The sequence below is a fragment of the Corvus moneduloides genome, chromosome 16 (assembly GCF_009650955.1).
Source record: "Corvus moneduloides isolate bCorMon1 chromosome 16, bCorMon1.pri, whole genome shotgun sequence".
NCBI classification, from domain to species: domain Eukaryota; kingdom Metazoa; phylum Chordata; class Aves; order Passeriformes; family Corvidae; genus Corvus; species Corvus moneduloides.
In genome coordinates, this window is record NC_045491.1 from 5,249,997 (window position 1) to 5,277,913 (window position 27,917).

General features: G+C 55.5%; 2 protein-coding genes across 8 annotated transcripts; one reads left to right on the forward strand and one right to left on the reverse strand.

Annotated features, from left to right (window-relative positions):
* LOC116452251 (lysosomal alpha-glucosidase-like) lies at window positions 1-15,611 on the reverse strand. 3 transcript variants are annotated; one of them, XM_032126505.1, is made up of 21 exons: window positions 15,483-15,611; window positions 11,011-11,185; window positions 8,825-9,356; window positions 8,473-8,618; window positions 7,384-7,549; window positions 6,784-6,880; window positions 5,640-5,759; window positions 5,260-5,378; window positions 5,059-5,190; window positions 4,175-4,285; window positions 3,258-3,371; window positions 3,020-3,104; window positions 2,568-2,685; window positions 2,084-2,217; window positions 1,836-1,987; window positions 1,561-1,709; window positions 1,330-1,471; window positions 1,046-1,144; window positions 770-934; window positions 543-689; window positions 1-335 (listed from the first exon to the last, which is right to left on the reverse strand). In XM_032126505.1, exons 3-21 carry the CDS (start codon window positions 9,344-9,346, stop codon window positions 273-275), a joined length of 2,781 nt encoding a protein of 926 aa, XP_031982396.1. In that variant the 5' UTR covers window positions 9,347-9,356; window positions 11,011-11,185; window positions 15,483-15,611; the 3' UTR covers window positions 1-272. The 3 variants fall into 3 exon arrangements, with proteins under 3 accessions (XP_031982396.1, XP_031982395.1, XP_031982394.1); XM_032126504.1 differs by lacking the exon at window positions 11,011-11,185; XM_032126503.1 differs by lacking the exons at window positions 11,011-11,185; window positions 15,483-15,611 and adding an exon at window positions 10,491-10,605.
* MAFK (MAF bZIP transcription factor K) lies at window positions 13,694-27,674 on the forward strand. 5 transcript variants are annotated; one of them, XM_032126511.1, is made up of 3 exons: window positions 13,694-13,840; window positions 21,900-21,979; window positions 23,163-27,674. In XM_032126511.1, exons 2-3 carry the CDS (start codon window positions 21,944-21,946, stop codon window positions 23,595-23,597), a joined length of 471 nt encoding a protein of 156 aa, XP_031982402.1. In that variant the 5' UTR covers window positions 13,694-13,840; window positions 21,900-21,943; the 3' UTR covers window positions 23,598-27,674. The 5 variants fall into 5 exon arrangements, with proteins under 5 accessions (XP_031982402.1, XP_031982405.1, XP_031982403.1 ...); XM_032126514.1 differs by lacking the exon at window positions 13,694-13,840 and adding an exon at window positions 14,443-14,466; XM_032126512.1 differs by lacking the exon at window positions 13,694-13,840 and adding an exon at window positions 17,365-17,745.
* The last annotated feature ends 243 nt before the right edge of the window (window positions 27,675-27,917 follow it).

Here is a 27,917-nt window from a genome sequence, read left to right on the forward strand (position 1 = left end):
CAAGCTCTCCACATGCCTTTATTGCAGCAGGGACCGCAGGTACCCCCACCTCCACCCGCACCACCCACCCAGGACCGTGCACGGGGCACCCGTCAGCCAAGCCCCCATCCCACACCCCCTGTCCCCAGCTGTGCTGGAGGGGGACACGCAGCAGCAGGTGACAGTTCCCAGTGCCCCCTCCATGGCAGCATCCTGGCTTCAGGGGCTGGAGCATCCAGCATCTCCCGGGTGGGTGGTCCTGGTGAGGTGGGGGTCACCCCACGGCCCCCTGCTCACAGCCACTGCAGGGAGAAGCCCTGGCTGAGGCTGATGCCAAGGTCACTCACGGTGAGAACCTGTGGGAGGAGAGGAGACATTCTGGGGTACAGCCTTGGCAGGAGGGAACTGGAGAACGCTTTCCCCTAAACCCTGTTATGGCAGGAGAGCCACACAGAGTCCTCACCCCCCTCTTTGGCCACACTGTGACCCTGGAGGAGGAGGGGTGGAGACCCTCAGGATGGGAACCCCCACCCAGGAAAGGGCACCCTGAAATGGGGCCATACCTGGTTGTCCAGGTAGGAAAAGGGTTTCTCCTGGCCGTTCAGGAGGACCTTGCTGGGTGGCTTCTGCACCCCAAAGATGCTCAGTGTGCCAATGGTGACCTTGGTGGCCTCAGTGCTGGCATGGAGTACGGTGGAGGTGAAGATGTTCTGTAGGAAAGGACAGCATGAGCTCAAGGTGATCAGGTGCCACGGGACCCCCCACTCCTGCCCTCCCTACCAAATCCCACCTGTGTGACATTGAACACCACGTAGGAGTAGTTGCCTTGCTCGAAGGTGTCCAAGCTCTCGCCATCATCCCAGAAAAGGTCCCCCCATGCAGTGGCATGTGAGGACAAGGCCACGATGAGACGCAGGGGGTTCCCTCGGGTCACCTCCGTGGTGGTTCCTGGTTTCTGGGGTTCAAAGACATGGATTCTGTAGGGCCATTTGCATGGGGGTCCAGGACTTGAGGTGCTGGGGGACACATATGCGCTGTGGACAGCGCCCAGGGAGGTGAGACTCACCTGGGTGGGCAGGACGGAACCTTCCCGGATGTGCAGGTTGAGGTGCTCCAGAGGGGCTGACATCTTCAACATCTCCCCACTGCTGTTCACTGAGGAGCCCTGGGCAGGCGGCGAGAGACGTGGGTGTGAGGGACCAGGGCTCAGACACGGGTCTGCGGAGCAGCCATCCCCGCCCCTTCCTCCATCAGGGCTTGCTGGGCTCAGCCAGGGCCTCCCACCCACAGCCCCAAGAGGGTCAAGCAGGGATCACCCGGCCCCCAGCCAAATGCTGTGATGCTCCTCACCGTGTAGAAGTCATACCACATGCCTTGGGGGACATAACCTGTGACTGAGTCCACCCCAGGCTCCAGCACCGGTGTTACCAGCAGGCTCCGGCCCCACAGGAACTGCCTGTCCAGCTCCCATGTGGCCACATCCCAAGGGAACCTGTGGCAGGACGGAGATGCCGCTCGATCGGCCGCTTCTCCGTGATTCAGCCCACGCGTCTCCCCAGCTCCCGGTGGGGATGGTCTTACTCAAAGAACAAGGGCCGGGCAACAGTGTCCCCTTGCAGGTGGGCATGGTGGAAAAGGGTGTAGAGGAAGGGCAGGAGGGAGTAGCGTGTCAGCAGCACGTCCTTCATGGCCGTCCTGGCTGCGGGGCTGAACGCCGTTGGGTCCTGGGCCTGCGGGAGATGCAGGGAGTCAGCAGCTGTCCCACCCCCAACCCCACCTCCTGCATCCCCCACTCCACATCCCATATCCTGCATCCCACCCCTAGGACACCTCCCACCAGCCACACTGTCCTGGACCTTCTCGTTCTGGGTGTTGTGGTTGCGAGCGAAGGGGTAGAAGGCACCGAGCTGCATCCAGCGGGTGCACAGCTCCTCCGAGGTGCTGCCGGAGAAGCCGCAGATGTCCGCCCCGACCAGCGGGATGCCAAAGAGGCTGAAGCTCAGCAGCCCTGAGGGCAGGGACAGTCAGCAGGGCACAGTTTTAGAGACATCTCCAAACAAGCAGAAAGCTCTCGGCGTGCTGATAGGGGGTCTGTGCCACCCACCTGGAATGGAGTAATACATGTCCTTCCACTGGCTCCGGTTGTCACCCAGCCAGTGCCCTGAGTACCGGCCCTGGCTGGGGAAGGTGGAGCGGGAGATGACGAAGGGGCGCTTCGCCCGGATCTGGACTAAAGCGCTGGAAAACAACAGGGAGAGTTGGGGGCAGAAGGTAAGAGCAGCCCGCCAGGTGTTTGCTTTATCCCACAGCAATCAAGGAAGAATTCCCCCCTGGCAGAGGGGCGGAGGGTCAGCCTGAGCAGTATGGGAAAGGCATGGCTCCAGGACCAGCCGCATCCACCCATCCCTCCCAGGGCAGTGTCATCTCCCTTCTTCTCCTGGGTTATTCCCATCCTGGAGGCTGTGAGCAGCCAGAGCTCCTCCCCTTCAGATCAGGCACTCAAATCCGCATCTTTTTCCTACTCAGCTCTGAGAAGGATTTTGTCCCAACCCATCCCCAGGCTGCCAGGAAGCAGGATGCTCAGGTACCTTGCTGTGGCTTTGGCTTCCATCAGCCCGTAGAGGTTGTGGAGGTTGTAGTGCACCGAGGCTTTCTGCTTTGCTGAGGCACACACCGTCTTTGCAGAGAGGGAATCGCCCAGCACGGCTGCCAGGAGGGAGAGCTCAGCTGGACCCAGTGGTGGTGGGATGCAGGGGACGTGGACTCCCCAGACTTGCTGGCTCTGGGTCAACCCTCCCACAGGAACCAGCTGTCAGTGCCAACCCAGTGCTGAAAGCTCATGCAGATGGCCCCATCCTGCACCCTGGCATGGCGCTAACAAATGTGCATGGCTTAAGCACGGATACTGGCACATGCAAGTAGGGATGGAGACATTCAGGGTGTAAAAGAGACACAGTGTCTCTTAGAAATTGTTTTCCCCACCACACTCAGTTGGCAGCGCTCTCAAAGCACACAGTACCTACCAGCACAGCCTCCTTACCCGGATTGTAGGGTGGGCTGTCGAAGTCTCCCGGGGGGCAGCCATCCTCAGACCCATCCATGAAGTTGGATGGCTCATTCATGTCCTAAGCAAAGAAAATTGTGGAGCAGTTTCAAGGGTGTGGTTTTGGGGATTAGTGGATAGACCTGGAAAAGCTGTATTTGAGGGACAGTCCTGCCAGGACACACACTGGGCATGAGCTGGGCAGGGAGCAACCCAAGGGCAAGGAGGGACTTACGATCCAGAGGCCGTCAAAGGGCACGTGGGCATAGAAGTGCTGCAGGTTCTCCAGCCACCACTGGTGTGTGTCTGGGTTGGAAAAGTCTGCGAAGGCAGTGAAACCAGGCCAGACCTGTGGGGACAGCACAAATGCACGGGTTCAGCAAGCAGGGGATTTGTGGGGAGCTGCCATGGGGAACAGGGTACCACAGCATGCCAGGGATTTCTTCTGGGGGTGAAACAGGCAATGAGACAGAAACCCAGCCAATGCTTCGAGTCCTGGATGCTACACACACACAGCATCCCTCCTACCTCCATGGTACCAGGAGGACCAGGTGCTGCGGAGCCCCCACAGTCCATGGGCAGTGGCAGCTGATGGAGCAGCTGCTCTGCCCCCGCTTGCACAAGGCCTAATATCACCTCACCAAGAACACATCAGGGAAAAGTAAGGATTTCTCTGTGCTTTGCCTCATTCCAGGAATTTTAGCCGATTCATTTTCCCCCATGTTTTTAGGCTATATCAAAATACCCCTCCTTGGAGATGGCGAGGGACAGCAAGTGGGAGGAAACAGCCAGGGGGGTCAAAGTGGGAGGGAACAGCTGCAGAGCAGATCTGGAGGCATGTCGTCCATCACAGACAACCTCCCCTCACCCCAGAAACAGGAAGGGAGAGAAATCAGATGACCAGCCTTAGGCAGCACTGCTGACTCTGTTAAGCTCATATGACTTCCACAGGCTCATCTGCTGAGCAGGGGCTGGCTCCCAGGGCTGGTGAAGACACCAGGAGGTGACACATGAGGATAAGGGCTGAGCCAGGCTCTGGCAATTATCCCAGAGAAGTCCCTTGGCCACTCGACTTTCCCTCCATTGTGATGAAATCCCAACCCTGGTACTGCACAACCCACGGGGCTGGGATTTCCCCCTGGAGCTCCTCACCTGCCCGATGAGTGGCTGCCCTTGTGTGGTGTTGAGGAACAAGCCCCGTCTCAAGCCTTCATCAAAAGGCCAATAGGAGCCGTGAGGGCTGGTGCTGCTGATGCCAGGATCCTGGGGACAGAGCAGAGGGTTAGTGCCACCCCAGGCAGGCTGTGGCTCCTTACCCTGGCCAGACCGGTGTGATTCACAGAGAACCCAGACAGGGTCAGCCAGAGCCCACACACAGCGGCTGTTTCCCCCCAAGGGGAAGAGAAACTTGCTTCAACACTTCCAGGCATGTTTTCTAAAATGCCACTTCTGCAAGTCCCCAGGACCTGTTACAGCATTTTGGGGAGGGGGGGACAAATACAAGAAATCTTGTGCTCATGCAAGAAATGTCAGGTCATGGACAGGCTTGGGCTGCCACAGAGAGTTCAATGAGGAGGAAATCCAACTTTCCCCTGCAAGGACCTGCTGGTCCCCACTGCCCCCAGCAAGCAGAACCCGTGCCCTCACTTCTTGTAGATGGAAGAAGGAGCATCACAGCCAGGTCACAAGATCCCAGCACTTCTGGGGATGTGAGGGCACCTGAGCTGAGCACCCACAAGTTAAACTGCCTGACCCACAGTTCCTCCATTCCTTCTCTCACAGGGGTCAGGGTCATCCTTGCAACCACAGAAAGGCAGGAGCAGAGCACAAGAACTTGGCCCGTGTTTCCACGGTCCCTGCACTAGGGGCATTTCCAGTGGCAGTTTCCAGCTGCCTGACCAGCACTGGGAACTGGCCTTCTTCAAAAATCCCCAGGGCTGGGGATGACCAGCTGGGACCATGAGCATCCCTTACACCCCTGTCTCACATCCCAGCTCTGCAGCAAAGACAGCACAGTGGGAGAGGAGGGGGAATACCAAGATCATAACGTAGTGCTGCCCATGTTTGTGGAGGTCTTGCACCAGCGAGGGGAGGGAGGCAAACTTCTGGGAATCCAAGGTGAAGTCCCGGTACCCGTCCATGTAATCGATGTCATTCCACTGCGCATCCTGCGGGAAGGAGACTCAGGAATGGGTGATGGAGACTGGATCCCCTGCCCCACAGGCCCGAGGGGTTACCTGGGGGATCTGGTAGTTCCTCATGGCTCTCACGGTCTGCCAGGTCTCATTGCTGGATCTGTAGCCCCAGCGGCAGAGGTGGAAGCCGAGGGCCCAGAGGGGCGGCATGGCTGGGAAACCTGCAGGGGGACAGTGGGAGCAGGGATGGGGTTTCCCAAGATGACAGCAGCATCTCAAAAGGATTAGAAGGTAAGGGGAGAGGGAGGATAAAAGGTAATCACTGACCACAGTGTGCTGGAAGGGCTGGGGATGGGATGGCTGGGGGCTGCTGATCCCTCCCCAGCTGGGAGGGTTGGGGATGGTGGTGAAGCTGGGGTGAGACAAGGTGTGGGCATGGGGAAGGTGCCTACAGATAGCTGTGTTGGGGTGTGAGCACTCACCTATCACCTGCTGGTACTGCTGGATGACCATGTTGGGATCGGGCCCCAGAAAGATGTAAAAATCCAGCACCCCTCCAATGGTCCTCCAGGTCAGGCCTGGAGCAGGCTGCAGGGCCACCTCTTTGAGTGGGAAGGAGAAGAGAAAAAGCTAGTGACAACTGGGGAGCAACCCCCAGACCTCAGCCCCCACGATGGGGCCCAGGCAGCACCACAGGCAAAGCTCAGGGGAATAGAGAAATCCCTGCCTTGCACTCAGCAGATGCCAAATGGATGTCTGGAAGCTTAAATCATCACAGCCCAGAGAGATCATTCATTTATGCTATCTTGAAAATCTGCTCTTTAAGCTCAAATCTGTGCCAGCTTCCACTGCTGGACGAAGACTAAGCACTTAAGTGCAGTGCTTTCCTTCATGTCCTCCTCCAAAATCCCCTCCTAAGTGAATCTAGAGCTACTCGTACAAGCAAGCATGGGGGAGCAAGGCCTTTCCTAGGAAGGGCTTTTCACATGGAGGAGCTTTTGCACCTCAGCTCAGGTGGCTGCATCTCACAGGAGCTCCTCCTTGGCAGCATCACTGCAACAGAGCCGAGCGCAGCTGGAGCTGCTGGAGCCCTGGTGTGAGCAGCATCGTCCCAGCTGGCTGCAAGCAGCAGCTGCAGGGAGGGACGGGTGGTCCTGGTGCCGCCCCCAACACGGCAGGAGCCCGCAGGAGCTGCTGTGTTATCAGCTGGCACACACGGGCAGATCCCATGGCCGCAGCTGGCGCAGCACAGCTGGGAAGAGCGCGGGCGACAGACGGCATTCCCCAGCTGCACCCGAGCCGTGCCCCACCACCAGGCCTGGGGGCGAGGACATCTCGGTGGAGGGGGAATGGGCATGGACCTGCATGCAAGGGACTTGCTTTCCTGACGGCAACTCGGCAGCTGGGCGTGTGGTTAAACTGCTCGGCAGTTGCTAAAGAGCCTCGCCGTAGCCAGGAAACAGATGGCTGCGCTCAATAACGGAGCCATCAAACCACATCTTTCCCTTTTATGGCTTCCTCTCGCCCCAAGTTCCCAAACTGGCCACTCGAGCAGCTCCCATCTGTCCCAATCTGCCAGGTCCTTCACCAGAGACAAGCTGGCCCGGGGGTCCCCTAGACACCTACCCATGGCGTTGCTGTTGAGGAGGAAAACTCCATGAGCATCTCCACCCTCCTCCATCAGCAGGTAGAAGGGGTGAGCGCCGTACAGGTTGAATGATTCCTGCAAGGAGAAGGTGCCAGGTAGGACAGCAGAGAGGGCAAAGCAGGAGAGCCCCATGTCACTGAAGGTGAATAAACGACCCTGAGCTGCATATGCTGTCACCACCTAACCAGGCATCTGTCACTCCTCCAGAGCATAAGGCAGGGAATGAGGACAGGTTTGGGGCTGCTGCTTAAGGCTATGGGAAGCTGCTTCTTCCTTCAGCTCAGGGGTTGCTACTGAGCTGGGCTGGGTGAGGGGGAAACCTCCTGCCTCACCACAACACATTGCACGAGGAGTAGGGTGGAGCGGAAACACCCAGTGCCCTTGGAGTGCCAAGAGCATTTTGCAATTGCTTTGAAATCTTCCCTGGCACATACCTGCCCCTCAGCCTCGACCATCCCCAGCCTCTCCCAGTGCTGCTGCCCTCCCCTGACGTGTTTTCCCAGGGTTTGTCCAAAGCACAGGAGAGTGACACCCCTGTCCTCACCCCCTGCACCCCCACGGGGAGAGGGCAGATGTACCGTGGGAGAGACATCGCGGGCCCACAGTGTGAGGGTGTTCCAGTCCAGGCTGTGCAGGAAGCTGCCACGGTGCTCCCCCAGCCCATAGAGGAACTTGGATGGGAGTGATGTGGATATCTGGAGAAACTGGTCAGCAAAGATCAAGGGGGCCACGGTGGTGTTGAGCCTGCCAGGGTGACACCAAGGAAGAGAGAGTCAAGAGAGGATTCTGGGACTCATTAGGATCCATTTATCCATCAATAATTGATCTCTTGGCCCTCAAAGCATCTCAAGGGGCAGTCCAGCAGCACATCCCACCCTGCATCCAGCCCCAACACCTTGGTCCAGGAGCAAAGTCGGGTCTGGCTGGACACAAGGCATAGCCTTAGCCCAACCCAGCCTGTCCCAGCACAGCACAGCCTCCCCTTTGACACAGAAGTTTCCACCCACGTTATTACTAACCACCAAGGTGATATGGCCATGGGGTTTCTCAGCCTGCTGTCACTGGTAAGCAGCTCCCAAGTACAGGATGGACCACAGCCACCAGCAAATGGGAAGGAGGAGGAAAGGATGGGATCCCAAAACACACTGGCCAGACATTGCCCAGCTGTTGGTGCTCACCACCAACTTAGTGTGGGCAAAGCTGTGGAGGTGACAGAAGCTGCACAGCAAAGTCACCCACAGTCCTTTTCCACATAAAGCCTGGAGCTGTGGGTGTCCCTATAACTTGGACAGCTGAGGAAACCCAAAAGCAGGGAGAGGAGAAAGCCACAATTGTTCTCTGGCCATTTTCCTGAGCCACCAGGTCACTTATCAGTGATGTGCCAGGACCTACACAATGTTTGGCTTCTGTAGGACCTGGGGAGGAATCAGCGTACTGGGAAGTTTTTGGAGAGGTGCTGATCCCACACAGCTCTGCCGTGGCCATAGCTGCCACATCCCCATGTGAGCACCGCTCAAAAGACGCAAGACAAAGAGTAATAATTGGCTGGAGATCTCACAGCATGGGTTTTCCTAATGAAAAACCTTTGGGAAGCATGCTGGAGCCTGCCTAGGGTGGGATAAGCTTCTCCCCACCTGCCACAGCGTGAGCAGGAGGTGTGTTCTTACAGCACTGTCCCTGTCGCCTTGCGCTGCAGCAGCACCCCAAAGGGGTCCCGGGAGAAGTTCAGACTGTAGATGGGGTTTTCCGCTCTCTTCATCACCCGGGGAACATCGAGGGGAACCTCATAGCGTGGGTTGGCTGCATCTGTTATCTGCAAAAGGGAGAAAAAGTGCTTTAAAGACCAGCAAAGCAAGAGGGCAAAGGGCTGGAGATGCTCATTTTGCCCCACACAGCCATGCCTGAAGCACAACGGATTCCAGGCTTGGTCCAAGCAAGGGATGGTCACCTATGGGATGACAGGTGCAGGGGTCAGGAGCACAGTCACAGGCTCTTGAGAGCAGCCAGCAGGAAACTCACCTTGATGTGCAGCCGCGTGTCTGTCTCAAACTCCACATCCAGCCTCAACCTCTCGATGTCCCGGGGGTAATAGGCCTTCTCCCTTCGCACCAGCAACCCCGCCATGCCCAGCGCTGTCTGGTTGAGGCTCTCCAGGGTGTAGCTGGGGAAGTCAGGGGGATAGAAGCACCAGGGCACCCCCCGCTTGCCCTCTGCTGGTGGGGGAGTCTGGATGAAGCAGCACCCTCGGTTTTCACAGAGCTCCTGGGTCACCACCACCTGCTGCTCGGGGTAGCAGTCAAAGCGACGGCTCTCAGGAACCAGGAGACATTTCGGGGGTGGCGTGGGTCCGAGCCAGCTTCCCGATACTTGGCGCAGCACCCAGACAGTGGTGGTGCTCAGCAGCACAGCGACCACCAGCAGCCCGCTGCCCACCCACCACCGGGCCAGCTTCCCTCGGCCGGTGGGCAGCGGGGCAGCCCCTTCCTCTTCTACCCGGCATGCTGCTGGCTGTGTTGTTGTCAGCTTCTGGTATGACTTCATTGTCCTGGGGCTGGATGGAAGGGGAGATGGTGGCAGGTGTGAAGGAGACAGAGGGGGAGAGCTTGCCCAGGTCTCAAGGACAGCTTCCCCCTCTCCTGATGCCTGTGGCTCGGGCAGAGCCTGCCTGCCTCAGCACCCTGCAGCATCACATCTGCATCTTTGGCCAAGATGCACCCAGCAAACTCAGCAAAGGAGGGCTTTGCCAAAGTCAGGTGGTCCTGACCCTGCTAAGTGTGGGGAGATGCTGACACCCGACTGTCCACCGGACCCAGGGAACAAAGCACCATCTGCTTTTGGGAGGTGGCAGAGTGGCCTCTCAAGGAGTTTTTCTCAGGTCTGAATCCATGGGCTGCAGTGTTTCTGGGGAAGGTGCAACCAAAACCGAGCTTGCTCTGCCTGTAGGAACAGAGCTGGGGTGCTGAGAGCTGCGGCTCCAAGGTGTGGAGTGGTCTCTGCTCTGAGCATCTTCTGCTCCGAGCGTCCTCTTCGAGCATCCTCTGTCATCATCATCCAAAGCCCTGACTCAGAGGTTTTAGACCCGGGGATGGCTGGGAATATGCCATTAGTCCTTGCTTTCCACTGATAAAAGCTGATTCTAATAACCTCTCAAGCAAACACCTCCTCGACTCTAAGCAAAGGAGGACCCTCATCTTCCTGATGAGTTTGCAGGGAGCAATCTCAGCACCTTAAAAAAGCGACACAACTTTCTTCTCTCCGTCTCCTCACTCTCACTCAGACCCTGCTCCCCTCACCCTGCTCCCTGCAAAGACTCAGAAAACGGCTCTAATCCCCCACAAACAGGTTTATCCCCCAGCAGCGCTCCCCCAGCTCGACCACCACGACGGCTCAACCCGCCGGGGCCTGGCCGCGAACCTCCCCGAGCGGCAGCGCCTCCGCCTTATGCAACCCGCCCGCCGCTTCCCCACGCCGGGGCGGCTCCGGGGAGGCAGCGCCCACCCGCCGTGTCCCCGCGAACCCCGGGGACCGGGGCGCGCCACCGGCACACGCACGGGGGGCTCGGGGCCGGCCGGGGCGGGGGGGGACACACAGCCGGGGCGAACCCGGGCGGGCACGGGGGGCGGCGCGCCCCGGCAGCCCCTGCCCGCCTGCGGGCCCCGCTCCGGCCGTGCCGGCGCTTACATACACGTGTCTCCTCTTGACATTGTGGCTGCGGGCAGCGGGCGGGCAGCGGCAGCGGCAGCGGGCGGGCAGCGGCAGCGGGCGGGCAGCGGCAGCGGGCGGGCAGCGCTCCCGGCGCTGCAGCTCCGCCGTAAACACCCGACGAGCCGCCCGGCCGGCTCCTACCGCGCCTCTCTAGTAGCAGCGCATCCCCACACGCATCCCCTCCTCCGCTCGCCCGTCCGCGTTGTGTGTGCTTTTTCAATTTTGTTTTTAGTATTTGTGTCTACGCTCAGTGCTGTTCAAGGGTGGAGAGCATGGGAGGTCAGCGGCTTTTTAGGTTTTTCCCCAGCTGATGCACGCGGGGTGTTAAAATGCAGGGAACGAGCGCCTCTGTGCCCCCTTGTAGGGTGAGAGCACTTTATCCCCGCACAGGTTTCAGGGAATCGTGATGCTGGGCGTGTTTTGAGCACACAGCAGGTGGGCCAGACTCACAAAAACCCACATATCCCAGAACACCGCCCTTCATCCATCCAAGTTCTCACCAGGGGTCCTGTCTCCCATGCACTCCTCTTGATTTGCTTAACAAGTGTGTGTACTGCACAGGCTTTCCCACTTTTTAAGGGACTGGAGAGTTGCTCCTTGTTTACTGTTGAAGGCCACCGTAGTCTAAAGTTCAGCAGTGAACGAAAACAGACCTTTGGAGCAGAGATACTTCCCCTGGGGAATGAAAACGAAAACTAACCTGTTGTGAACAGGGCAATTCACCCAGAAACAGAATTCCAGGTGAGACAGCCGCTCCCCTACTGCCATATGTGATCTCTCAGACCCCATGTTCTTGCAAAAATAGGGGGAAATACCTCAGTTCTGGTGTGGGGCTATCACCACAGAGGGCAAAACCCCCATCCAGGATGCAGCCAGCCCATCCCTCCTGCCCTTGAGGACCACCATCTCATTGATGTCTCAGGGATAAACCTTGGATGATTTAGGATGGCTCTGGCCATCTTGGTTATCACCACTCAGAGAGAGCACAGGGGCAGGTGGCTGTGTTGGGGACATCAGTGGCCCCAAAGGCTCCCACAACCAGCATCCCTCTCCTTGCTTGGCTTAGCTCTCTGAGCCAGCAGAACCTTCCTGGGTGGAAAGGAGACCTGGAGACAAACCTCAGAGGTATCAGTGGAGACCACAAGGACGGCTGAAATCTGTCCTCCAACCCTTGGCTCACCGTGTCCCAGCACCCAGTGCAGGATTTCAACCAGTATCTGCAAATCTGGGAGAGGTGAAGGCCAAAGCTGTTGCAGCTACACTGGGCAGCAGCTTCATGCCACCACTTGGGAGCTTTAGCCAACCTCATTAGCTCAGTTCCAACGATAAACAGGGATTTCTTAACATCAGGGAGGTGCATTTGCCTAAACCTTGCTCTGGCTGCCCGGATCCAGAGGGTTATGCCAGACATGAGACTCCCCATGTTTTGCAGCTCGTGTTGTTCAAAGGGAGCAGGGAAAGATGGGATCTTACTCAAAGCCTCAGCTATGGCCCTTAGAGATGCTCCAATATTTGGCTCCAAGGCTAGAAAGCACAAATTGCACTGGGCTTACACAGACTTTCTAATATCATTACGGACACAAAGAAATCAAAAGGAGCCCAGTTGAGATGAAGGCAGTTGGGTTTAGTCAACTGCCCGTGTTACTACATTTTTTGATGCACTATCAACATTGTTGGTGATCCTGGGGTCCAAAATTTGACCATTGGGGTCAGGGTGATGTGTTTAGCAGCTCACACAAGTGCATGAGGAAAATGCAAAGATTGAGTTGAAGATCCAGCCCTGGGCAAGATTTGGCCCTGCTTCAGTGTGCAGGGGGCTCCAGGATAGGCAGTGCTGGGCAAAGACTGGTCCACAGCTGGTGGAGGAGGACAAGGCTGGCCAGTGGCCACCTGAAGGAGCCCAGGGAACAACTGAGTCCTCTCAAAAGTCTTGGGATGCCCAGGACACATTTTCCCACCATTGTTTGCCCTGCAACAAGGCCAGGTACTGGTGCTGCACCTGAGTCTGGGTAGCTAGTCCCTGGTACCAATCCAGACTGGGTGATGAACAGATCAAGAGCAGCCCTTCCAAGGACTTGGGGGTGCTGGTGGATGAGAGGCTGGATATGAGCCTCTTGAAGCCCAGAAAGCCAAATATGTCCTGGGCTGCATCAAAAGCAGAGTGGCCAGCAGGTCAAGGGAAGTGATTCTACCCCTCTGCTCTGATGAGGCCCCATCTGCTGTGCTGTGTCCAGCTCTGGGGTCCTCAGCACAGGAAGGACATGGAGCTGTTGGAGTGAGTCCAGAGGAGGCCACAAAGTTGATTAGAGGGATGGAGCACCTCTCCTATGAGGAAAGGTGGAGAGAATTGGGATTGCTCAGCCCAGACCAGAGAGGGCTCCAGGGAGATCTTACTGCTGTCTTTCCCTATCTGAAGGGAGCCTGCAAGAAAGCCTGGACTTTTGGCCAGGGCATGTGGTGACAGGACAAGGAGTAATGGCTTTAAACTGACAGAGAACAGGTTTAGATCAGATGCGAGGAAGAAATTCTTTTCCGTGAGGGGGGTGAGGCACTGGCACGGGTTGCCCAGAGAAGTTATGGATGCCACATCCTTGGAGGTGTTCAAGGCCAATTTGGATGGGGTTTGGAACAACCTCGTCTAGTGGAAGGTGTCCCTGCCCGTGGCAGGGAGGTTGAAACGCGTTGAGCTTTAAGGTCCCTCCCTAACCAACCGTTCTATGATTCTATAAAACGCACCCGCGTGTGAGGGTGCAAAACCCCCGGCCATCCATCGGGGCTGATCCGGGTTGGCGGCAGCTGTCGGAAAGGGGTGAGCCTCGCAGCGGGGTGGGGGCACGGGGACTGGTGTAGAGGCGACGGGGATGAGGATAGGGATGAAAGGGGCATAAAACAGGAACGAAGATCAGGGTGAGGATGAGGAGAAAGACGGGGATGAAGATAGGCTTGAGGATCAGGATGAGAACAAGGATGGGGATGAGGAAGGGGATGGGGACGAGGACGAAGGGGGGCGACTACGTGCCGGCAGCGGCGCCGCGCCCGTCCCGCGCCCTTCCCCATGAATGAACCGCGCGGGCGGTCCCGGGCGGTGACGCGGCGGGCGGGGCGGGCCGGGCGGTGACGCGCGCGGTGACGCGCCATGCCGGAAGCGGCGGGGGCGCTGGTTGGTCGGCGGCGCGGCGGGGGGGAGGCGGCCGCCCCGCGCTTGTTGTTGTCCGCGGGACTCGCTGGCAGGGAGGGAGGAGGGAGCCGCGCAGCGCCCCCGCCGCCGCCCCCGCGCCCCCGCCGCCGCCGCTGCCGCCCCCGCCACGGGGCGCTCCCGACGGCACGCAGGTGAGGAGCCGCCCGGGCGCGGCGCGGAGGGGGCGGGGGCGGGGGGGTGGGTCGGAGCCGGGAAGGGGGGGTGGCCGCGCGTTGCCGCTCGATGGCGGGGGAAGGGGCGGCTCGGCTCGGCCCGGTCCGGCCTCGGTCCCGCTCGGTCCGGTCGGGTCCGGTTGGGCGCGGGCGGGCGGGGCGGCGGAGGTAAAAGTGCTGAGTCACCACCGCGCCGGGCACGTGGTGCCGCCGCCCCTCGCACCGGGCCGGGCCGGGCCGGGCGCGCACGTGGGGCCCGGCGAGGGGCGAGGGGCGGGCGGCGGCGTCCCCGCCGTGAGGGAGCGGGAGGGGGCTCGGGGAGTGCCGCCCGCCCCCGCCGAGCGGTCCCCGAAGCCCCCGGGGGGTGGGGGCGCGACGGCCCCGCGATCACATCTTCCCTGTCACCTCGCACCAGCGCGGAGCCGGCACCGCTCAACCCCCGTGGGACGGGGCTGGCAGCACCTCCGCGCCGTCGAGGACATGGGGCTGGGGGTCCCCTGGGCGTTTGCCGGGGCGATGCGTCCCTGTCTCTTGTTGTTATTTTTCTTCCCCCCGAGGATGAGCGCGCTGCCTGCCTCTGCCTTTGAATGGCTCTTAAAATACATGTGAGGAAACCTGTTGTGACGCCGCGCGCTCCGCCGACTAAAAATAGCAGCTTTTGTAGTACGGAGGGAGCCGGGGCGCAGCCGGGGCCGGGCAGCGTGGCCGCGGCGGTGGCCGGGCGTGGTGGCGGCTTCGTGATCCGCTCTCCGCCCAGGGTTATCGGGCAGGAGCAGCCGCCACCGGGAAACGCCAGGCGGGCGCGTTGCTGCCCGTCGGATGGGCTCGGGGTCAGGGATGCGGCTGGTGGGGGGCTTATCTCTGCTGAGCACAGATGCTGGTTGGGTCGAAGGAGGGAGAGGTGCGTGGTTTGTTCGGGCTGGTCCCGGAGTCTGTGGGGAGGGAGGGATGCGTGTGCATGGGGCCGCCCTGGAAACGGGGTGCTCCGCGGCCGCCCAGGGACTGGCGGTGGGAGGAAAGGGGACGGTGACATTCCGGGAGCGGGCACTGCCGCGTGACTGTCTGGTGGGCGCGGGACGGTTTGGGGATTTAATCAGAAGTGAGGAGGTGGGTGGGGGGAACCTCTTCAAGCTTCCCGTGACGGCAGCGGCATGAGGTGGGGAAACATCCAGGCCACGAGCGACGGGAACTGAGATCTCCGAACTCTCACAGTGTGTCAGGGTCTGTTTCCTTCCTCCTCCTCTTCCTCGGGCTGAGAGCCCGCTCCCCTCCCTCGTGGGTTGTTCCGTGGAGGATTTATTTTATAGATTCTGCTGAAAGCAGGCCATGAGGTCTCAAATTAGGAACGAGCCCCCTTTGGGCAAAGTTGTTACAGAAAAGGGAAAGGCCTCCATTTTCGCTTTCACCTGGCCGCCCCCTCCTTTGCCAGCGTGCCTAAAGCTGAGCTGGGACTGCGGAAGGTGGAGGGAGCCAGTGAGAGGAAAGTGTTTCCCTGAAAAGCTGCACGCCTTTTTCTTGCACTTACAGTTTTTGTAAGCCCCGTGGCGGGCGCAGCCCTACGCCCCAGCCCGGCGCGTCGTGCCGTGGGTGCTGTCGGGGTTTTAGCAGCGAATGAGTTTACCTGGTGATTTTTTCCCACTGATGAAAGGAGCGTGCGTCCCTCCGCTTTTTCCCCCCCTGTCCTTCCGTGTGCGTCCGCGGTGCTGCCTGCGAAGAGCCCTTCCTCGAGCCTTCCTCGTGCAGTCACTTCCTCGGGCTGATGGACGCCGCGGCTGCCCAATGGCAGCGCGCAGGGCTGCGCGGCCCCGGAGTTAACTCCGCTCCCGCCCGGCCGAGCTGCCGGACCTGGGGCTGGCAGCGAGCAGCGACGGGGATCTTGCCGCAAGGTTGGGCACACGGTGGCTCTCGCCGTCAGGACACCCTGCCCGCTTCTGCAGGCTCTGAGCTTGACAGGGCTTTGAGCCCTGTTAAATGTTCCCGGCTGTATTACGCCAGGTTCTTGCCTTGCTTCAACAACTGTTTCTGAACCAGAGGCAGAAATGTGTTGGCTTTTTTTTTTTTTTTTTTCTCCCTGCTTGCCTGTCAAGGACAGCGTGCTTTGTCATGTTTTATGTCATTTCTGCGCCGTCGCCCGTCTCAGCAATCTGTTGCAGCATGGAGTTCAGTACTGCTGTGTGCCTCCTGAAAGGGAAAAATACAGATCAGCTTGATACCCTCTGATTTCCATCAACATTGGAAGATGATTAATGGCATGGAATGTGCTGCAGGACTTGGTATTGAAAATCTCTAGCTGTGTGAGATGTTTGGGAAGTGAAGAAAGGACAGCTGGGAGCGCTGGCCCCTGCGGCAGTCGGGGTTTGTGGGATAAGCTTGCTCGCTGATCATTTTTGTAAACATCCAGCTGTGAAATACTTGAGCAGTGCTAGCACTTTCAATTATCAGGAAGTTTCAGGCTCAGCACCCTGTAGAGATGAACAGGCAGTTTCCACTTCTGTCTCAGCTATTGTTTGAGGCTATCTTCAAACTTGGGGAGAGAGTCTTCCAAGCATGAAGCAAGCACAAGTGATGCAGTGCTCTGTGACCATCAGCACAAGGGCTGGGGGAAGGCAGTAATGAGAGCAATTACCCTGGCACTGCGCTCCCGAGTGGGGGGACAGGCTGCATAGTGAATCCCACTGCTTTGCAATATTGCGGGATGCCAAATAGCGAAGCTGCTATGTTCCATTATTAGCAGTTAGTGAAGATCTCTGACTTAATGGCTGGCATTTGGGGTCAGGAGCAGCAAAGTTAGGAATCCTAATCCCAGCTCTGCCCCGGGGTCCAGCTGTGCGTCCGAGCAAGTTATTTGTTGCTTGATGGCTCAGCTTGTCTGGCTGGCAAGATGCATCTCTGGGCTGGTGATGCTGAGGTGTAATTCCAGTATATCTCTGTCACCGCGTTTTACAAGCACGTGATGGAAAAAGTGCTGTAAGCTTGTCAGTACCAGGGCTGGCTGTCGCATACCTTTCCCCTTCAGCCTCCTCCTCCATGAAGTTTCAGAGGTGTCACACAGGCGTACCCGCCTGGTACTCCGTATCCCTGCTCCCTAACCACAGGCTCTGTGCAGCTTCTGACTAGGTTGTTTACCAAACCACTGAAGACTGTCTGATCTGTGTCCAGACTTCCCCAGAGAGCGCCTCTGAAAGCTGTGTCCTGGCAGCTCTCAAATGTGCTCTGAAGGTTCCTGAATCTCCTCTTTGCTGCTGGATGCTGGTTCCGATCCATAAGGGAAATGGAAAGCTGGCCAGCTGGGCGAGGGCTGCGTGGAGCTCCTCTAGAACAGTAAACAGTGACTCACCCCCTCCTTGTGTCTTCTCTCTCTTCATGTCAAATATATTGCCTCGCATATGCTTCTCTACTCTCTGATTCACACCACCAGCCTGTCCCTCCCCGCTCTCATTACAAATGAGTGACAAGCGTCAGTCTGCCTTACAGGATGTGTGAAGGTTGTCAGAGCAGGAGAATGGCTTTTTGAATGATGGGGAGAGGGATGGTGCTCTGCCTACCATGCTGCAATGTGCTGGAAATCCGTGTCGTGCCTCCGAGCGGCAGAGGCACGGCGACAAAGATTTAAGCATCTGTAGTTGCCTTCACCTGTCAGCTCAGATGTTACCCGTGGTAGGCACATTCGTTTGGCTAGCGCTCTGGAGCGGGGAATAACTTGCGGATAAACGAGAAATTTAAACAGCTGCCTAGGAATTAAATGGCTGCATTTGGGAGAGAGTAGAGTATTCCCTGCATAGCTGTCAGTGCCGAACTGAGACGTGATGGCAGAGATCCCCGTCGCCGCTTGAACCTTGCGCTGTTTTTCTGCCCTCGGGAAGTTGTCGCTGGCCCAGCGGAAGGTGAGGGTTGCGTGTTTTCAGTTTGCTGTATGTGTGTGAGGATGGAAGCTAAACACCAGCAGGGCTGTCTGCCAGGCACTCATGTTCTGGCCAGGGTTGTCTTTCAGTGTAGAAAGAGTTTTTAAAATTCAAGTCCATCCGCAGTTGTCGGGTGTCGGCAGTGACTTTATAGTAATTCCTTAATGTGTAACGCGGTTGGAAAGCCCTGTAGCATGGAAAGTCTGAAATCTCACTCTGGCATGTTTTCTTTCTTAATTGCAAGCCTTGTGTGGAAAGCTCTGTCCGACCTTTGCCTGAGTCAGGCTTTCTGCTGCCTTTCCCTTTCAAAGTGAAGGAACAGCGATCTCTAGATGCTCGAAGCTGAGACTGTCAGGCTTAGGATGTCAGCTGGAGACCTCCAGGTTTTTGGGATGAGGCATAGGAGCTGTCTGAGAGAGGGAGAGGGCGTTGGCAAGGCTGTCAATGGGTAACTATTGCAGAATTACAAGGGCTCTTTATGTAACCCACAGTCAAAACACTTGCTGTAAATACGAGCGTGGAGCTGCTCTGGAAAAGCTTTTTCCCCTCACAGTTGGTGTAATACTACTTGCTGCTTTATTGATGTGGCGTTCGAAATGTGTCGTACTGCTTACAGAGCAGGGATGTAACGCGGTCCTTGTTCCAAAAAGCTGAGCTCCTAATTTTAGATGTGATGCAGCAAATGCAATTAAGGAAAGAAGGGCAGGAGTAGGGTAAAGACTAAAAGGGTTCTAATAATCAAATTGCAGGCAGGGTCCCAGAAGACCCCTGTGCAGCATGTTTAGGGAACGCTGCTGGGTATGGCTTGTTTGCAGAGTGGTTTATGATTCTGTTGTGGGGTTTTGCTTTGTAACTGTGGGAGATGCCATGCTGATTTTTAGTGTCTTCTTGCTGGTAGCTGAATAGTCTCAAATAGTCCTGATGGGAAGGATTTGGTAGATGAGGAGATGGGACCCAAGGCCCTGGAGGACTGCTGATGAGGATTGCGAGTGGTGTTGTATCGGTTTCGAGTGGAGCCTGGGCCACACCTGTGCCTTCACCTAGTGCAGAGATAAGACTCTCCCTGGCACTCATATCTGACTGTGAGACTTGAGCCTGTTTGAGTGTTTCTACTTGCTCCATGAAATCTTGCCCTTCGGGTCAGGCCAGCCCACAGTCTCCCATCCTTGTTTTAAGAGGGTCTGGCATCACAATTCCTGTTGGTGCCTTGAACCTCCTCATTAATCTCTGTGTCAGCAGCAGCCATGGCCATGTCAGTCAGTCAGCCCATGGCCCCTGGTGCAGTAGGGTGGATCCCAGCCTATCTGGGAGGGATGCTGGCCCATCCAGAGTGCCTTGTTGTGTGGGGGGGAGACAGGTGTGCAGCAGAAGACGCTGTGCCGAGCGCCTGTGCTGTCCGCTGAGGAATGTGCAGGGTAAGGAGCTGTTGCTTTGGTGACATGGAGCAACAGGTGACCAGAAGGGTTTCATCACTCAGAGCCGGAGCATTGCTCGGGGTGGCAGGTGAGCCCTCACGCTGACCCCCACTGGAGGCAACCTCACCCCTGGGCTCTTGTTTTCCATGATATTTTACATTTCTTTCCATCTCCGCGCAGCCAAGTGGCCGCGTTCAGTTTTTCCATCGGCTGGCGCAGAAAACGCTTTGAAGACGCGCTGGGTGAGGATCAAAAGGCTTTTTGTGCAGTTGGTGGGTGTGACGGGGCTGTCGTTGGCCTCCCCCTCCTTTTTGCCTTTCCTTTTCCGGCGTTCGCAGCGCGGCGAGCGGCCAGCGCGCCCAGCGCGCCCCTTCCCTTGTAGGGATGGGGGCGGCGAGGGAGGGGGGATGCCGCCGAGGGAAGGAAGAGTTTCTGATGCTGTGGGAATGTGAGCGCTCAAACTCTGTAAACAGCTGGTGACTCACTGCATAACTATGGCACCAACTGCCTGCGGCCCGGCTGCGCCTCTGCAGGGAGGGGGCTGCCGGCCCTTTCCTCTACGCACTGGCAGCGCCTCTGCGCTCCTCAACTCCGAGACCGGTTGGCCAAGACAAGGAGCTTTTTCCTTCCTCCCAGCTGCCAGTGCCTACGTCTGCGCCTCCGGCCGGGAGGTAGGGGTGGGCAGCAAATGCCTGGTGCGGAGGGGAAGCGATGGATGGTGAAAGGGCAGTGCTGGGGTCTGAAGAGGTGCCTGTGCTCGCAGGAGATGCTGCCCTGAAGAGCACGCAGACAGAGGTTGGGCACATCCCCGTCTGTCTGTCGGAGGCAGCTGCGGGGGGCTGGGACTTGCCCCCCCCCGCCCTGTGCCCTGCCCATTCCTGCTGTCCTGTCGAGACAGGGGCTGTGGCTGGAGGTGTGCCCGAGGTGGGGCTCAGTGCTGGAGGAGAGCAGGGAAGGACTCGGTGATGCCCTAGAAAATGCAGTGCACACCAGTTGCTGTAAGTGGTCCATTCATCACGGAGCATCTTGGCTTGTGTGCTGTGCGGCTGTCCTTGTCCCTCCTCCAGACATGGAGAGCTGTGCTGTCTCGGGCTTAAAAATAGAGGAGGCGCCTAAATACACTCCCTAATATCTAGGATAGTATCTTGCAGCTCTGCAATTATAGGATTATTTTTTTCCCCTCCTGCTCTTCATCTTGATTTTTACGTAAGTCGTGTGCTGATGAGGTGTCTTGACTGATAAAATTCAAGTGACAGCAGCACGGGCTGAGCCAGCACCTTCACCCACCCGGCTCCCTCTGGTCCCCACGCCCCACCTTTGCACCCCCCCAAATCCCGCCACCCCTGTTTGCAGATATGAATGAGTTTGTTTACTCTCCGACGACCTCGTGATGTCTTTGCACAGACATGACCTGAAGTCATTATTGCTTTTGGGCTTCTCTGTTTCCATGGTGACTGTCTCCGGGTTGGCTACTTTCCCAAGGTCACCATGGCAACTATCAGAAGGGAATCATGCTTGGGATGCTTTGGCTGGATTTTTCATGAATGATTAGGATGTGTGACACGATGCAGACGTGGAAATGGGGAGGGTTTGGGCTGGGCTGGAGAAGGTGGGGGGAGAGAGAGGACTCCCGCCAGACAGGCAGCGCTCTGCGGTGCCGCGGGTGTGCAGCCCTCGAAGCTGCCCTGCGTCGGGGGCACCGGTGCCTCACCCCCTCCCCGCTGGGGAGCCGTAGCAGAGGCTGTGATGGTGGCACGGCTGCCGGTGCCTCTCCCGGGGTAGGTACCATCGGGCCGCCGTGCTGCCGTCACCATGGGGTGAAGGGGTTGGGTGGAGGTGCAGGCAGGTGGATTTTCTGCAAGGCGCTGGTCAGAGGGGTGTAGTCTCTGGCTGAGGTGAGAGTGAAGGGCAGTGTCGCGGCAGGGGACGGGCTGGCTGCCGATGGACATGCCTCCATGTCACTAGAAATATCGAGCAGGTTTGCTCTCTTGGTCTGGGGCTGGAGGATTGGGAAGCAACAGTCTTGGTGTGTTGGGAGAGGTGAACTCCTTCCTGGCTTTGTTGTCGGGGGCTTTTGTTTCTGTTGTTTGGGTTTTCTGGTCGCGTCTCCTTTGGGTGGGGACAGCGCTGGAAGCAGGTTACAAACCAGGCAGCTTCTCTCTGGGTTGCTGGCTCAATTTTGAGCCGGGTTAATAATCATCAAAATGAGAATGAAGGGAGTTGTTGTCTTGTGGCTTTTCAGTGCCTTTTATGAGCAGAGGTAACTCGTAATTCAGTCCCTAATAGGCCATTTGGAGCGTCTGGGATTCCTCCAGAGGGAGGTGAGACAGTGACAGGGCCTTGGAGGCCACGCTCCATTCTCCCCTTGGGAAGGGGTGGCACATGGCAAGGTGGTGCGTGGTGCTTAGTGTGACTCTTGTTTACAGATGAGTGTAGGTGTCCTTCTTTCCTCCCTGCCCTGTCTTCTCTGCTGGATCTTAGTGTGGTTAATAGCAAAATACGAGGTCTTGGTGTTAAAAAGCAATGCACTTGTCAACACAAATTTCTCTTTCTCTTATCTGAATAGGGTAAGTGATATCTGAATCCATCCCGGTGCTTCAAACAACTGTGTGGTTATTTCTTCAAATGGTGGTTGAGTTGGGGGTTTGGACTGTGTGTTGGGTATCTTCTTCCTGCCCTCATCTCCGAGATTAACCTGGAAACCTTGTTTTGTTTTTCCAGTTGCAATTTCTGAGCAGTTTTGTCCGGAAGACTGTGCTCAGGTTATGACGACTAATCCCAAACCGAACAAGGCATTAAAGGTAGGGAAGAAGCTGAGTGGGTGGTGCTGGGTGGCTGGGGAGGCTGTCACAGAACTGTGCGATGTTGTTCGTACGTGACTGTTCTTTTTCATTCCAAGAGACTCTTACAAATGGGTGCTGATACAATTTCCCACTGTCTACAGGAAAATTTAGGATAGAAAAACACTGGTATTACCTAGAAAGAGGCCTGAAGTCTCTGGGATGGCATGGAGGTTGGCATATCCCAGCAGCTACCTAAGAGTCTTCTGACTATAGGAAGTATTGGCAGCATCCTGAAACCAGTGCTCCCAGGCTTGGAAATGAAATTCTTTTACTCTCAGGACTGGGAGGCACTGGGGAAGGGAGTTGTTCAGCTGGTGTCTCCCAGATCCATGAGACAGTAAATGCCTCGGACATACCGGCTTGATGGTGTTAATGCATTACTGAACATTGGTTTCCAGTGCTTTGGCTCTTCATTCCATATGTCCTGCAGTCTCTGAAAAGACAAAAGGATAGTGTCTTAAAAGTTCTGGGTTCAGGGATACTGAAGGTCTTTTTCAGCCTAAACAATTTTGTGATTCTGAAAATAATGGTGGTGGCAAATGTGCTTGAGAAAAGGACAAGGCCTTGGTGGTTTTCTCATGTAACTTCACTCTGGCCTGTGCCCCAGCAAAACCAAATCAGGCTCTGTCCTTGAAGCCAAGCATGGTTGGTTTTGTTCACTACTCAAATCCACAGTCTTCAACAAAAAGCCACAAAATTCTGAATTAAGCCCTGCATAGAAGCAGCTATTTTGCTTTTGAGATGCTGCACTGGTGTCCCAGCGTAATGCTGGGAAAAGGTGTCATCTTAGCGTTGAGTACGAATTCCAGGTCCTGACAAAGGACTTCACAAAAAAAGGCTTCAGCCAACTTTACATTTATCCCCTTGAAAATCTTGCTGTTGGGTTCACATTGGGTGTGTAAAGCTCACTGCTTTCTCCCTCCTAAGAGGGAGACCCAAATGCAGACAGCTGCAGTGCTCAGATCTCTGCCATGCTTAACCCAGATGTTTTAGTGGAGCTTGTGCTCTCCACAGCACATCAATGGTGTTTTCCAGGTAGGGCTGTGACATTGCTGAGGGGTGGTGGCCTTTTCTCTTTCTGCTGCCCAGAGCATCCCCTCACGTCGGGTTGCTGCTACCCCTGTGCTGTTGGTGTTTGCAGGTAAAGGAGGAGTCAGGAGAGAATGCCCCGGTGCTGAGTGATGATGAACTCGTGTCAATGTCCGTACGGGAGCTGAACCAGCACCTGAGGGGTCTCACCAAAGAGGAGGTCATCCGTCTGAAGCAGCGGAGGCGCACGCTGAAGAACCGGGGCTACGCTGCCAGCTGCCGCATCAAGCGTGTGACTCAGAAAGAGGAGCTCGAGAGGCAGCGGGTTGAGCTGCAGCAAGAGGTGGAGAAGCTGGCCAGAGAAAACAGCAGCATGAAGCTAGAGCTGGATGCCTTGCGCTCCAAGTACGAAGCACTCCAGACCTTTGCTCGTACTGTGGCGCGAGGGCCTATTACCCCGACCAAAGTTGCCACCACCAGTGTCATCACCATCGTGAAATCAGCCGAAATCTCATCCAGTTCTGTGCCGTTTTCAGCAGCGTCCTAGTGCCCTCGGTGGGGGGAACTAGCAGCCTTTCAGAGGGGAGGGGATAAGGCTCTTATGCATTGTTCCGGAGTCCTTGGTCACGTCAAGAATTGGCATTTTAAGAAGTCTCTTCCAAAAGTGCAAAAAACAGAAGAAAAAAAAAAAGAAAAGAGAAAAACAAACAAACCCAAAGGGTTCCTACAAAGGGAACTTAACTGGCTGCTTCTGTCTGGACTCAGTGGCTCCATCAACCTCTCGTGTCCAGGATTTGAGCTCTGTATGCAGTACAAATTGCAAGATCTGCTTCCTCCTTCCCCCCCGCCTCCACAAACCCCTCTCAGCTGTGGGCAGCTTTCCAGCTGGGAGAAGATACCTGAGGAGCCTCCGGAGTCTTCGTGAATGATGCTCAAGAGCCAGGAAACAGATGGACCGTAGAAATCATCATGTGAGATGAATGTATGGGAAAAAGAGTTTCCTTCAGTGGCCTCCTACTCCTTGTAAGAAGGGTCTCCCCTACCTTCCCCACTTCCATCTGATACTATTAACGAGGGCAGGAATATAGGCTTTTTGGATTTGATTTCATCCTGCTAAGAGTGGATGGGAGTGGGAGGATGATGGAGATAAATGCTTGGGTCTGACCACACCCATTAAGAATAACCTTTTGTTTTCAATCCATGCTGTTAAAATATGGAAAAATATATATTTTACATATTTTAATATGCCCCATTACCTGTGTGGCCTGTAAAAAAACTACATTGCAGCCTCCTTTATTCCAAGCCCAAGTTCCCCAATAGCTCCTTCCCAAAGGTGTGCCTGTGAATTGGTTATATTTATGCAGTTTATTTCTTCCAAATGATCCACAGTCTTGAAGTAGCAGCTTTCATTTCCTGGATTACCTGAAGCTGAAGGGAGGGAGGCACAGTAAATACTGTGAAGAGCAGTGTGATGGGGAGGAGAAGGGGAGATGAGGAGGAAAAATGCTGCACGTATTACTGGTGGAGGCAGAATTGGCTGTGAGAGAAGGTGGGACAGTTCTGCTGGGATCAGCACTATGAGAAGGGGTTTGTGCAGAGAATTTTGGAAGGATGTTTTTAAAGCACTGAAGTGTAACTAGAGGGCAATAGCATTCAGCCAGGAGGAGAGACATTTAGAGTCTCCTCTTTGACAAAAGCATTGGTAGGTTAGCAATGAGCATCCTTAGCTGGGGAGCTGCGCTCGCCAGTCCTTGGTGATCAGAGGAGGAGGGCTATGGGGAGGTCAGATGGGAGCTTGGAAGAGTCTTTCCCTCTCCATAGCACATCAGATGCTGAATTTGGGATCCAAAGAGTACAGTGAACAACCCTCAGTGTTCAGACAACCTGTGTGAATGTGACCCTGAAACTTGATGCTTTCTCTTGCAAAGGGGTGAGTTATCCCGAGAGGCACACGGAGGGCAGGATGGAAAATCAGTGCGTGTGTAGGGGACAGAAGAATTGGGATTGAGAAGTCGTTTGTTTGGCTCTGAGCAGTGGTTTGGGAGAGGGATTTCTGGCTTGGCAGTGGGCAGGATTTGGGAAGCTGAAAGGAGAGATTCTGCTGTCTCACAGCAGTGATGAAATGTTGAATGTTTCCAGGTCACTGTAAAAAAAAAAAAAATAGCTATGTTGGTGTTCGTGTGTTTTCTTGTTGTTTTTTTTCTTCTTGAAGTAGGAAAGAAAAGGGACTGTGAGTTTTGTAGGGCAGGTCAGAGACTTGTGGAATGGACGATGCCTGTTGTCATGCAGGTGAGAAGAGAATGAGATTGCTGAGGTTTAAGATGAGGAGAAGAGCTTAGAGAACTTGGGCTCCAGAACAGAAAACAAAGATCACGGAGAATTCATAAGTGGTTTGGACTGAAAGAGAATAATCAAGTGCTACCGTTGTTGGAAAGAGGACAGTGAACTGGCATCTGACACCCAGTATAATTTGTTGTTTGAGGCTTTGTCTTGCCTTGAATGGCAGTAAGTTGGTAGACATTCAGTGAAGCCCTACTTGTCTTTGGAAGAAGTTGTTAGCTTGCTTTTTCTTTTTTTTTTTTTTTTCACCTTGTCATCGGAGTCTCTGGATTTCCCAGGAGGATCCTTTGTGAAATAGGTTAATGAAAAGAGAAACCTCAGACTTGGTTCTCATTCAGTCCCCAACATCGACATCCGTGACCTTACTGAGCCAGAAAGGGTGTCAGTGAAATGCTTCCTGAAGGCTCGTTCCCCCTGCCAGATCCATGTGTTTTGGAGGGGAGCAGGGAGTTTCCTTCAAGTGATTTTCCAACATGTAGAGTTTGGATGACACTTAGTGTTACCTCATTTCTCCTCCATTCCCTCCCTATCTCCAAACAGGCAGATCGATGTCCTGTGTATCAGTTATTGACTCCCACAGCAGAAGCTGAGGAAGAGAAAGATGTTACGGTCATTTCCTGGTCCTCTCATGTTCTCCAGCTCACAGACATTGGACACTTTCCCAGACCTTACAGGTGCCTCCAAAAACAGGCAAAATGGAGACTCCTGGCACTGTTGGGGCTTTAAATGAAAACTTTAATGAAAAAGGCCAGTTGACTTGAAAATGCCCAAATGCTTCCAGTCTTTAAAACAGCTCCAGAGCTCCATAACATTCCTGGCTAGATAGGAACACCCTCTGGCTGCCCTTGACACCCCTCCGGGGAAATCAGACCTGTCTCACCAAAGGGGACGGAGGTCGAACTTTGTTCCGTGGGGTCTTCTTGCTGTTGGAATGAGTTGAGAAACATATCTTTATGTGGCACTTCCCTTGTGGCCAAGTATTCCTTTTTTTTCCAGTTCTTGGAAGGGTGCCAAAGGCTTGTCCTAGTGATTGCTAGTTTGGTGCTGGTAGGCACTTAAATCTCTGGTCACTCAATAAAGAACAAGAGGCCTGGGTGTTGTTAAAGCTGTTGATACCATAGCCATGGTAGGTAATCCATATTGGATATCCATAAGGACCACGTGGAAATATTTAAAGAGAGAGAAATATATATATAAATATATAATTATATACATTTTATCGTACAGATTTTTCGTAAAAAAGAAAAAAAATAATTTTTTTTCCAAGTTTGATACTGTAAATCTTTATTAAAAGAAATTGCCAGTCCAGGGCTCCCTGGGTGGTGACCTGGAGGGGAATGAAATGTCCTGGCTAAACTTCCACAGAGGGATCAGAATTGCAAGGTAACGTGGAGGGAGGAATGACCCGAAAGCTGTTGATCGCGTTGGAGACCCAGCTCCTCCACCCTCCTCCCTGGAGGGCCCTCCAGCTTGGGGTTGTCGCGTTGCATTCCTCTGGGGTTCGGTTCGTTTCTGTTGTGTTTTATTTTTTTTTTGTTCGTTTTGTTTTGTTTGTTTGTTGGTTTTTTTTTTTTTTTCTCTCCGTCCTGCACTTGCCAGCCTGACACCCAGGGCGAGCGCGGCGTGGGGAGCCGGTGGCGTGGGACGCGTGCCCGCGGCCGCACCTCCCGCGCGTCTCTTTGCTGCAGTACTTTGGATGCCGGGGCTCCCTTCTCTGCTCCTCTTAGCTTGTCCCCCCAACCCCGCTGAGGCACGGGGGCTGTTGCTGGGATCCCTCTCCCCTGGGCCTGGCCTTTCTTTGGTTGCTCCCCATCCGCAGCGTGATGTGGGAAGCGAGGGCTGGGCGGGAGGCAGGAGAAGACGAAAGCATCGTCGCGCAGGGACCGGGAAGGGACACCTCTGTTCTCGTAGACGTGTTTGCTGTGCTCTCTGTCGGGAGTGGGGAACCTTTCCCTCCAGGGCAGCTCCAGATCGCTTTGAAACAAGGCAGAGTCTCTGCTCTCGCCCAACCCTACCGTCTGCTGGGAGGAGACCGCAAAGTGCAGAGACCTGGGTGCCACGGCAGCTCCGGGACGGCGGGGAGGGACGAGGCGCTGGCACTGGGCCGGGGCGGAGGCGAGCTGTGCCACAGCGGTCAGGCCACGGGATGGCTCAGACCCGGGGAGGAGGAGAAGGTGGCAGTTTTTTCTCTCTCGAATCATTTAAACTTCATTGTCATGATTGTTTTTATTTAAAAAAAAAAAAAAAAAAAGGAAAAAAAGAAAAAAAATGGGGAAAAAAAAAAGGAGAAAAAAAAAAAAAGAAACAAAACACAACCGAAAAACTTTTGTAATGTGGATTTGTTTTCCTTCGTCTGTATTTCAGTCTGCTGGGGTGTTTCTGTAGATGGTGGATACTTGCTTTCATTTTTTTAATGATAGAAGTCTTCTGTTTTAAGTTGTTTTTTATCACCAGCTCATTCTATCCTCTGTGGTTACTCAGTAATTTCATTTCAATATTTATTTTTGTGCTGCTTTTTTATTATAAA

What these genes read in the sequence shown, in the direction of transcription:
- LOC116452251 (XM_032126504.1), bottom strand. Translation starts at nt 9,346, where the DNA reads ATGAAGTCATACCAGAAGCTGACAACAACACAGCCAGCAGCATGCCGG. An exon ending in CCTCAACAGCAACGCCATGG is followed by an intron (nt 5,760 to 6,783) that starts GTAGGTGTCTAG and finishes TCCCACTCAAAG; the next exon opens with AGGTGGCCCTGCAGCCTGCT. An exon ending in GGAACTACCAGATCCCCCAG is followed by an intron (nt 5,191 to 5,259) that starts GTAACCCCTCGG and finishes TCCTTCCCGCAG; the next exon opens with GATGCGCAGTGGAATGACAT.
- MAFK (XM_032126511.1), top strand. Translation starts at nt 21,944, where the DNA reads ATGACGACTAATCCCAAACCGAACAAGGCATTAAAG. An exon ending in AACCGAACAAGGCATTAAAG is followed by an intron (nt 21,980 to 23,162) that starts GTAGGGAAGAAG and finishes TGGTGTTTGCAG; the next exon opens with GTAAAGGAGGAGTCAGGAGA.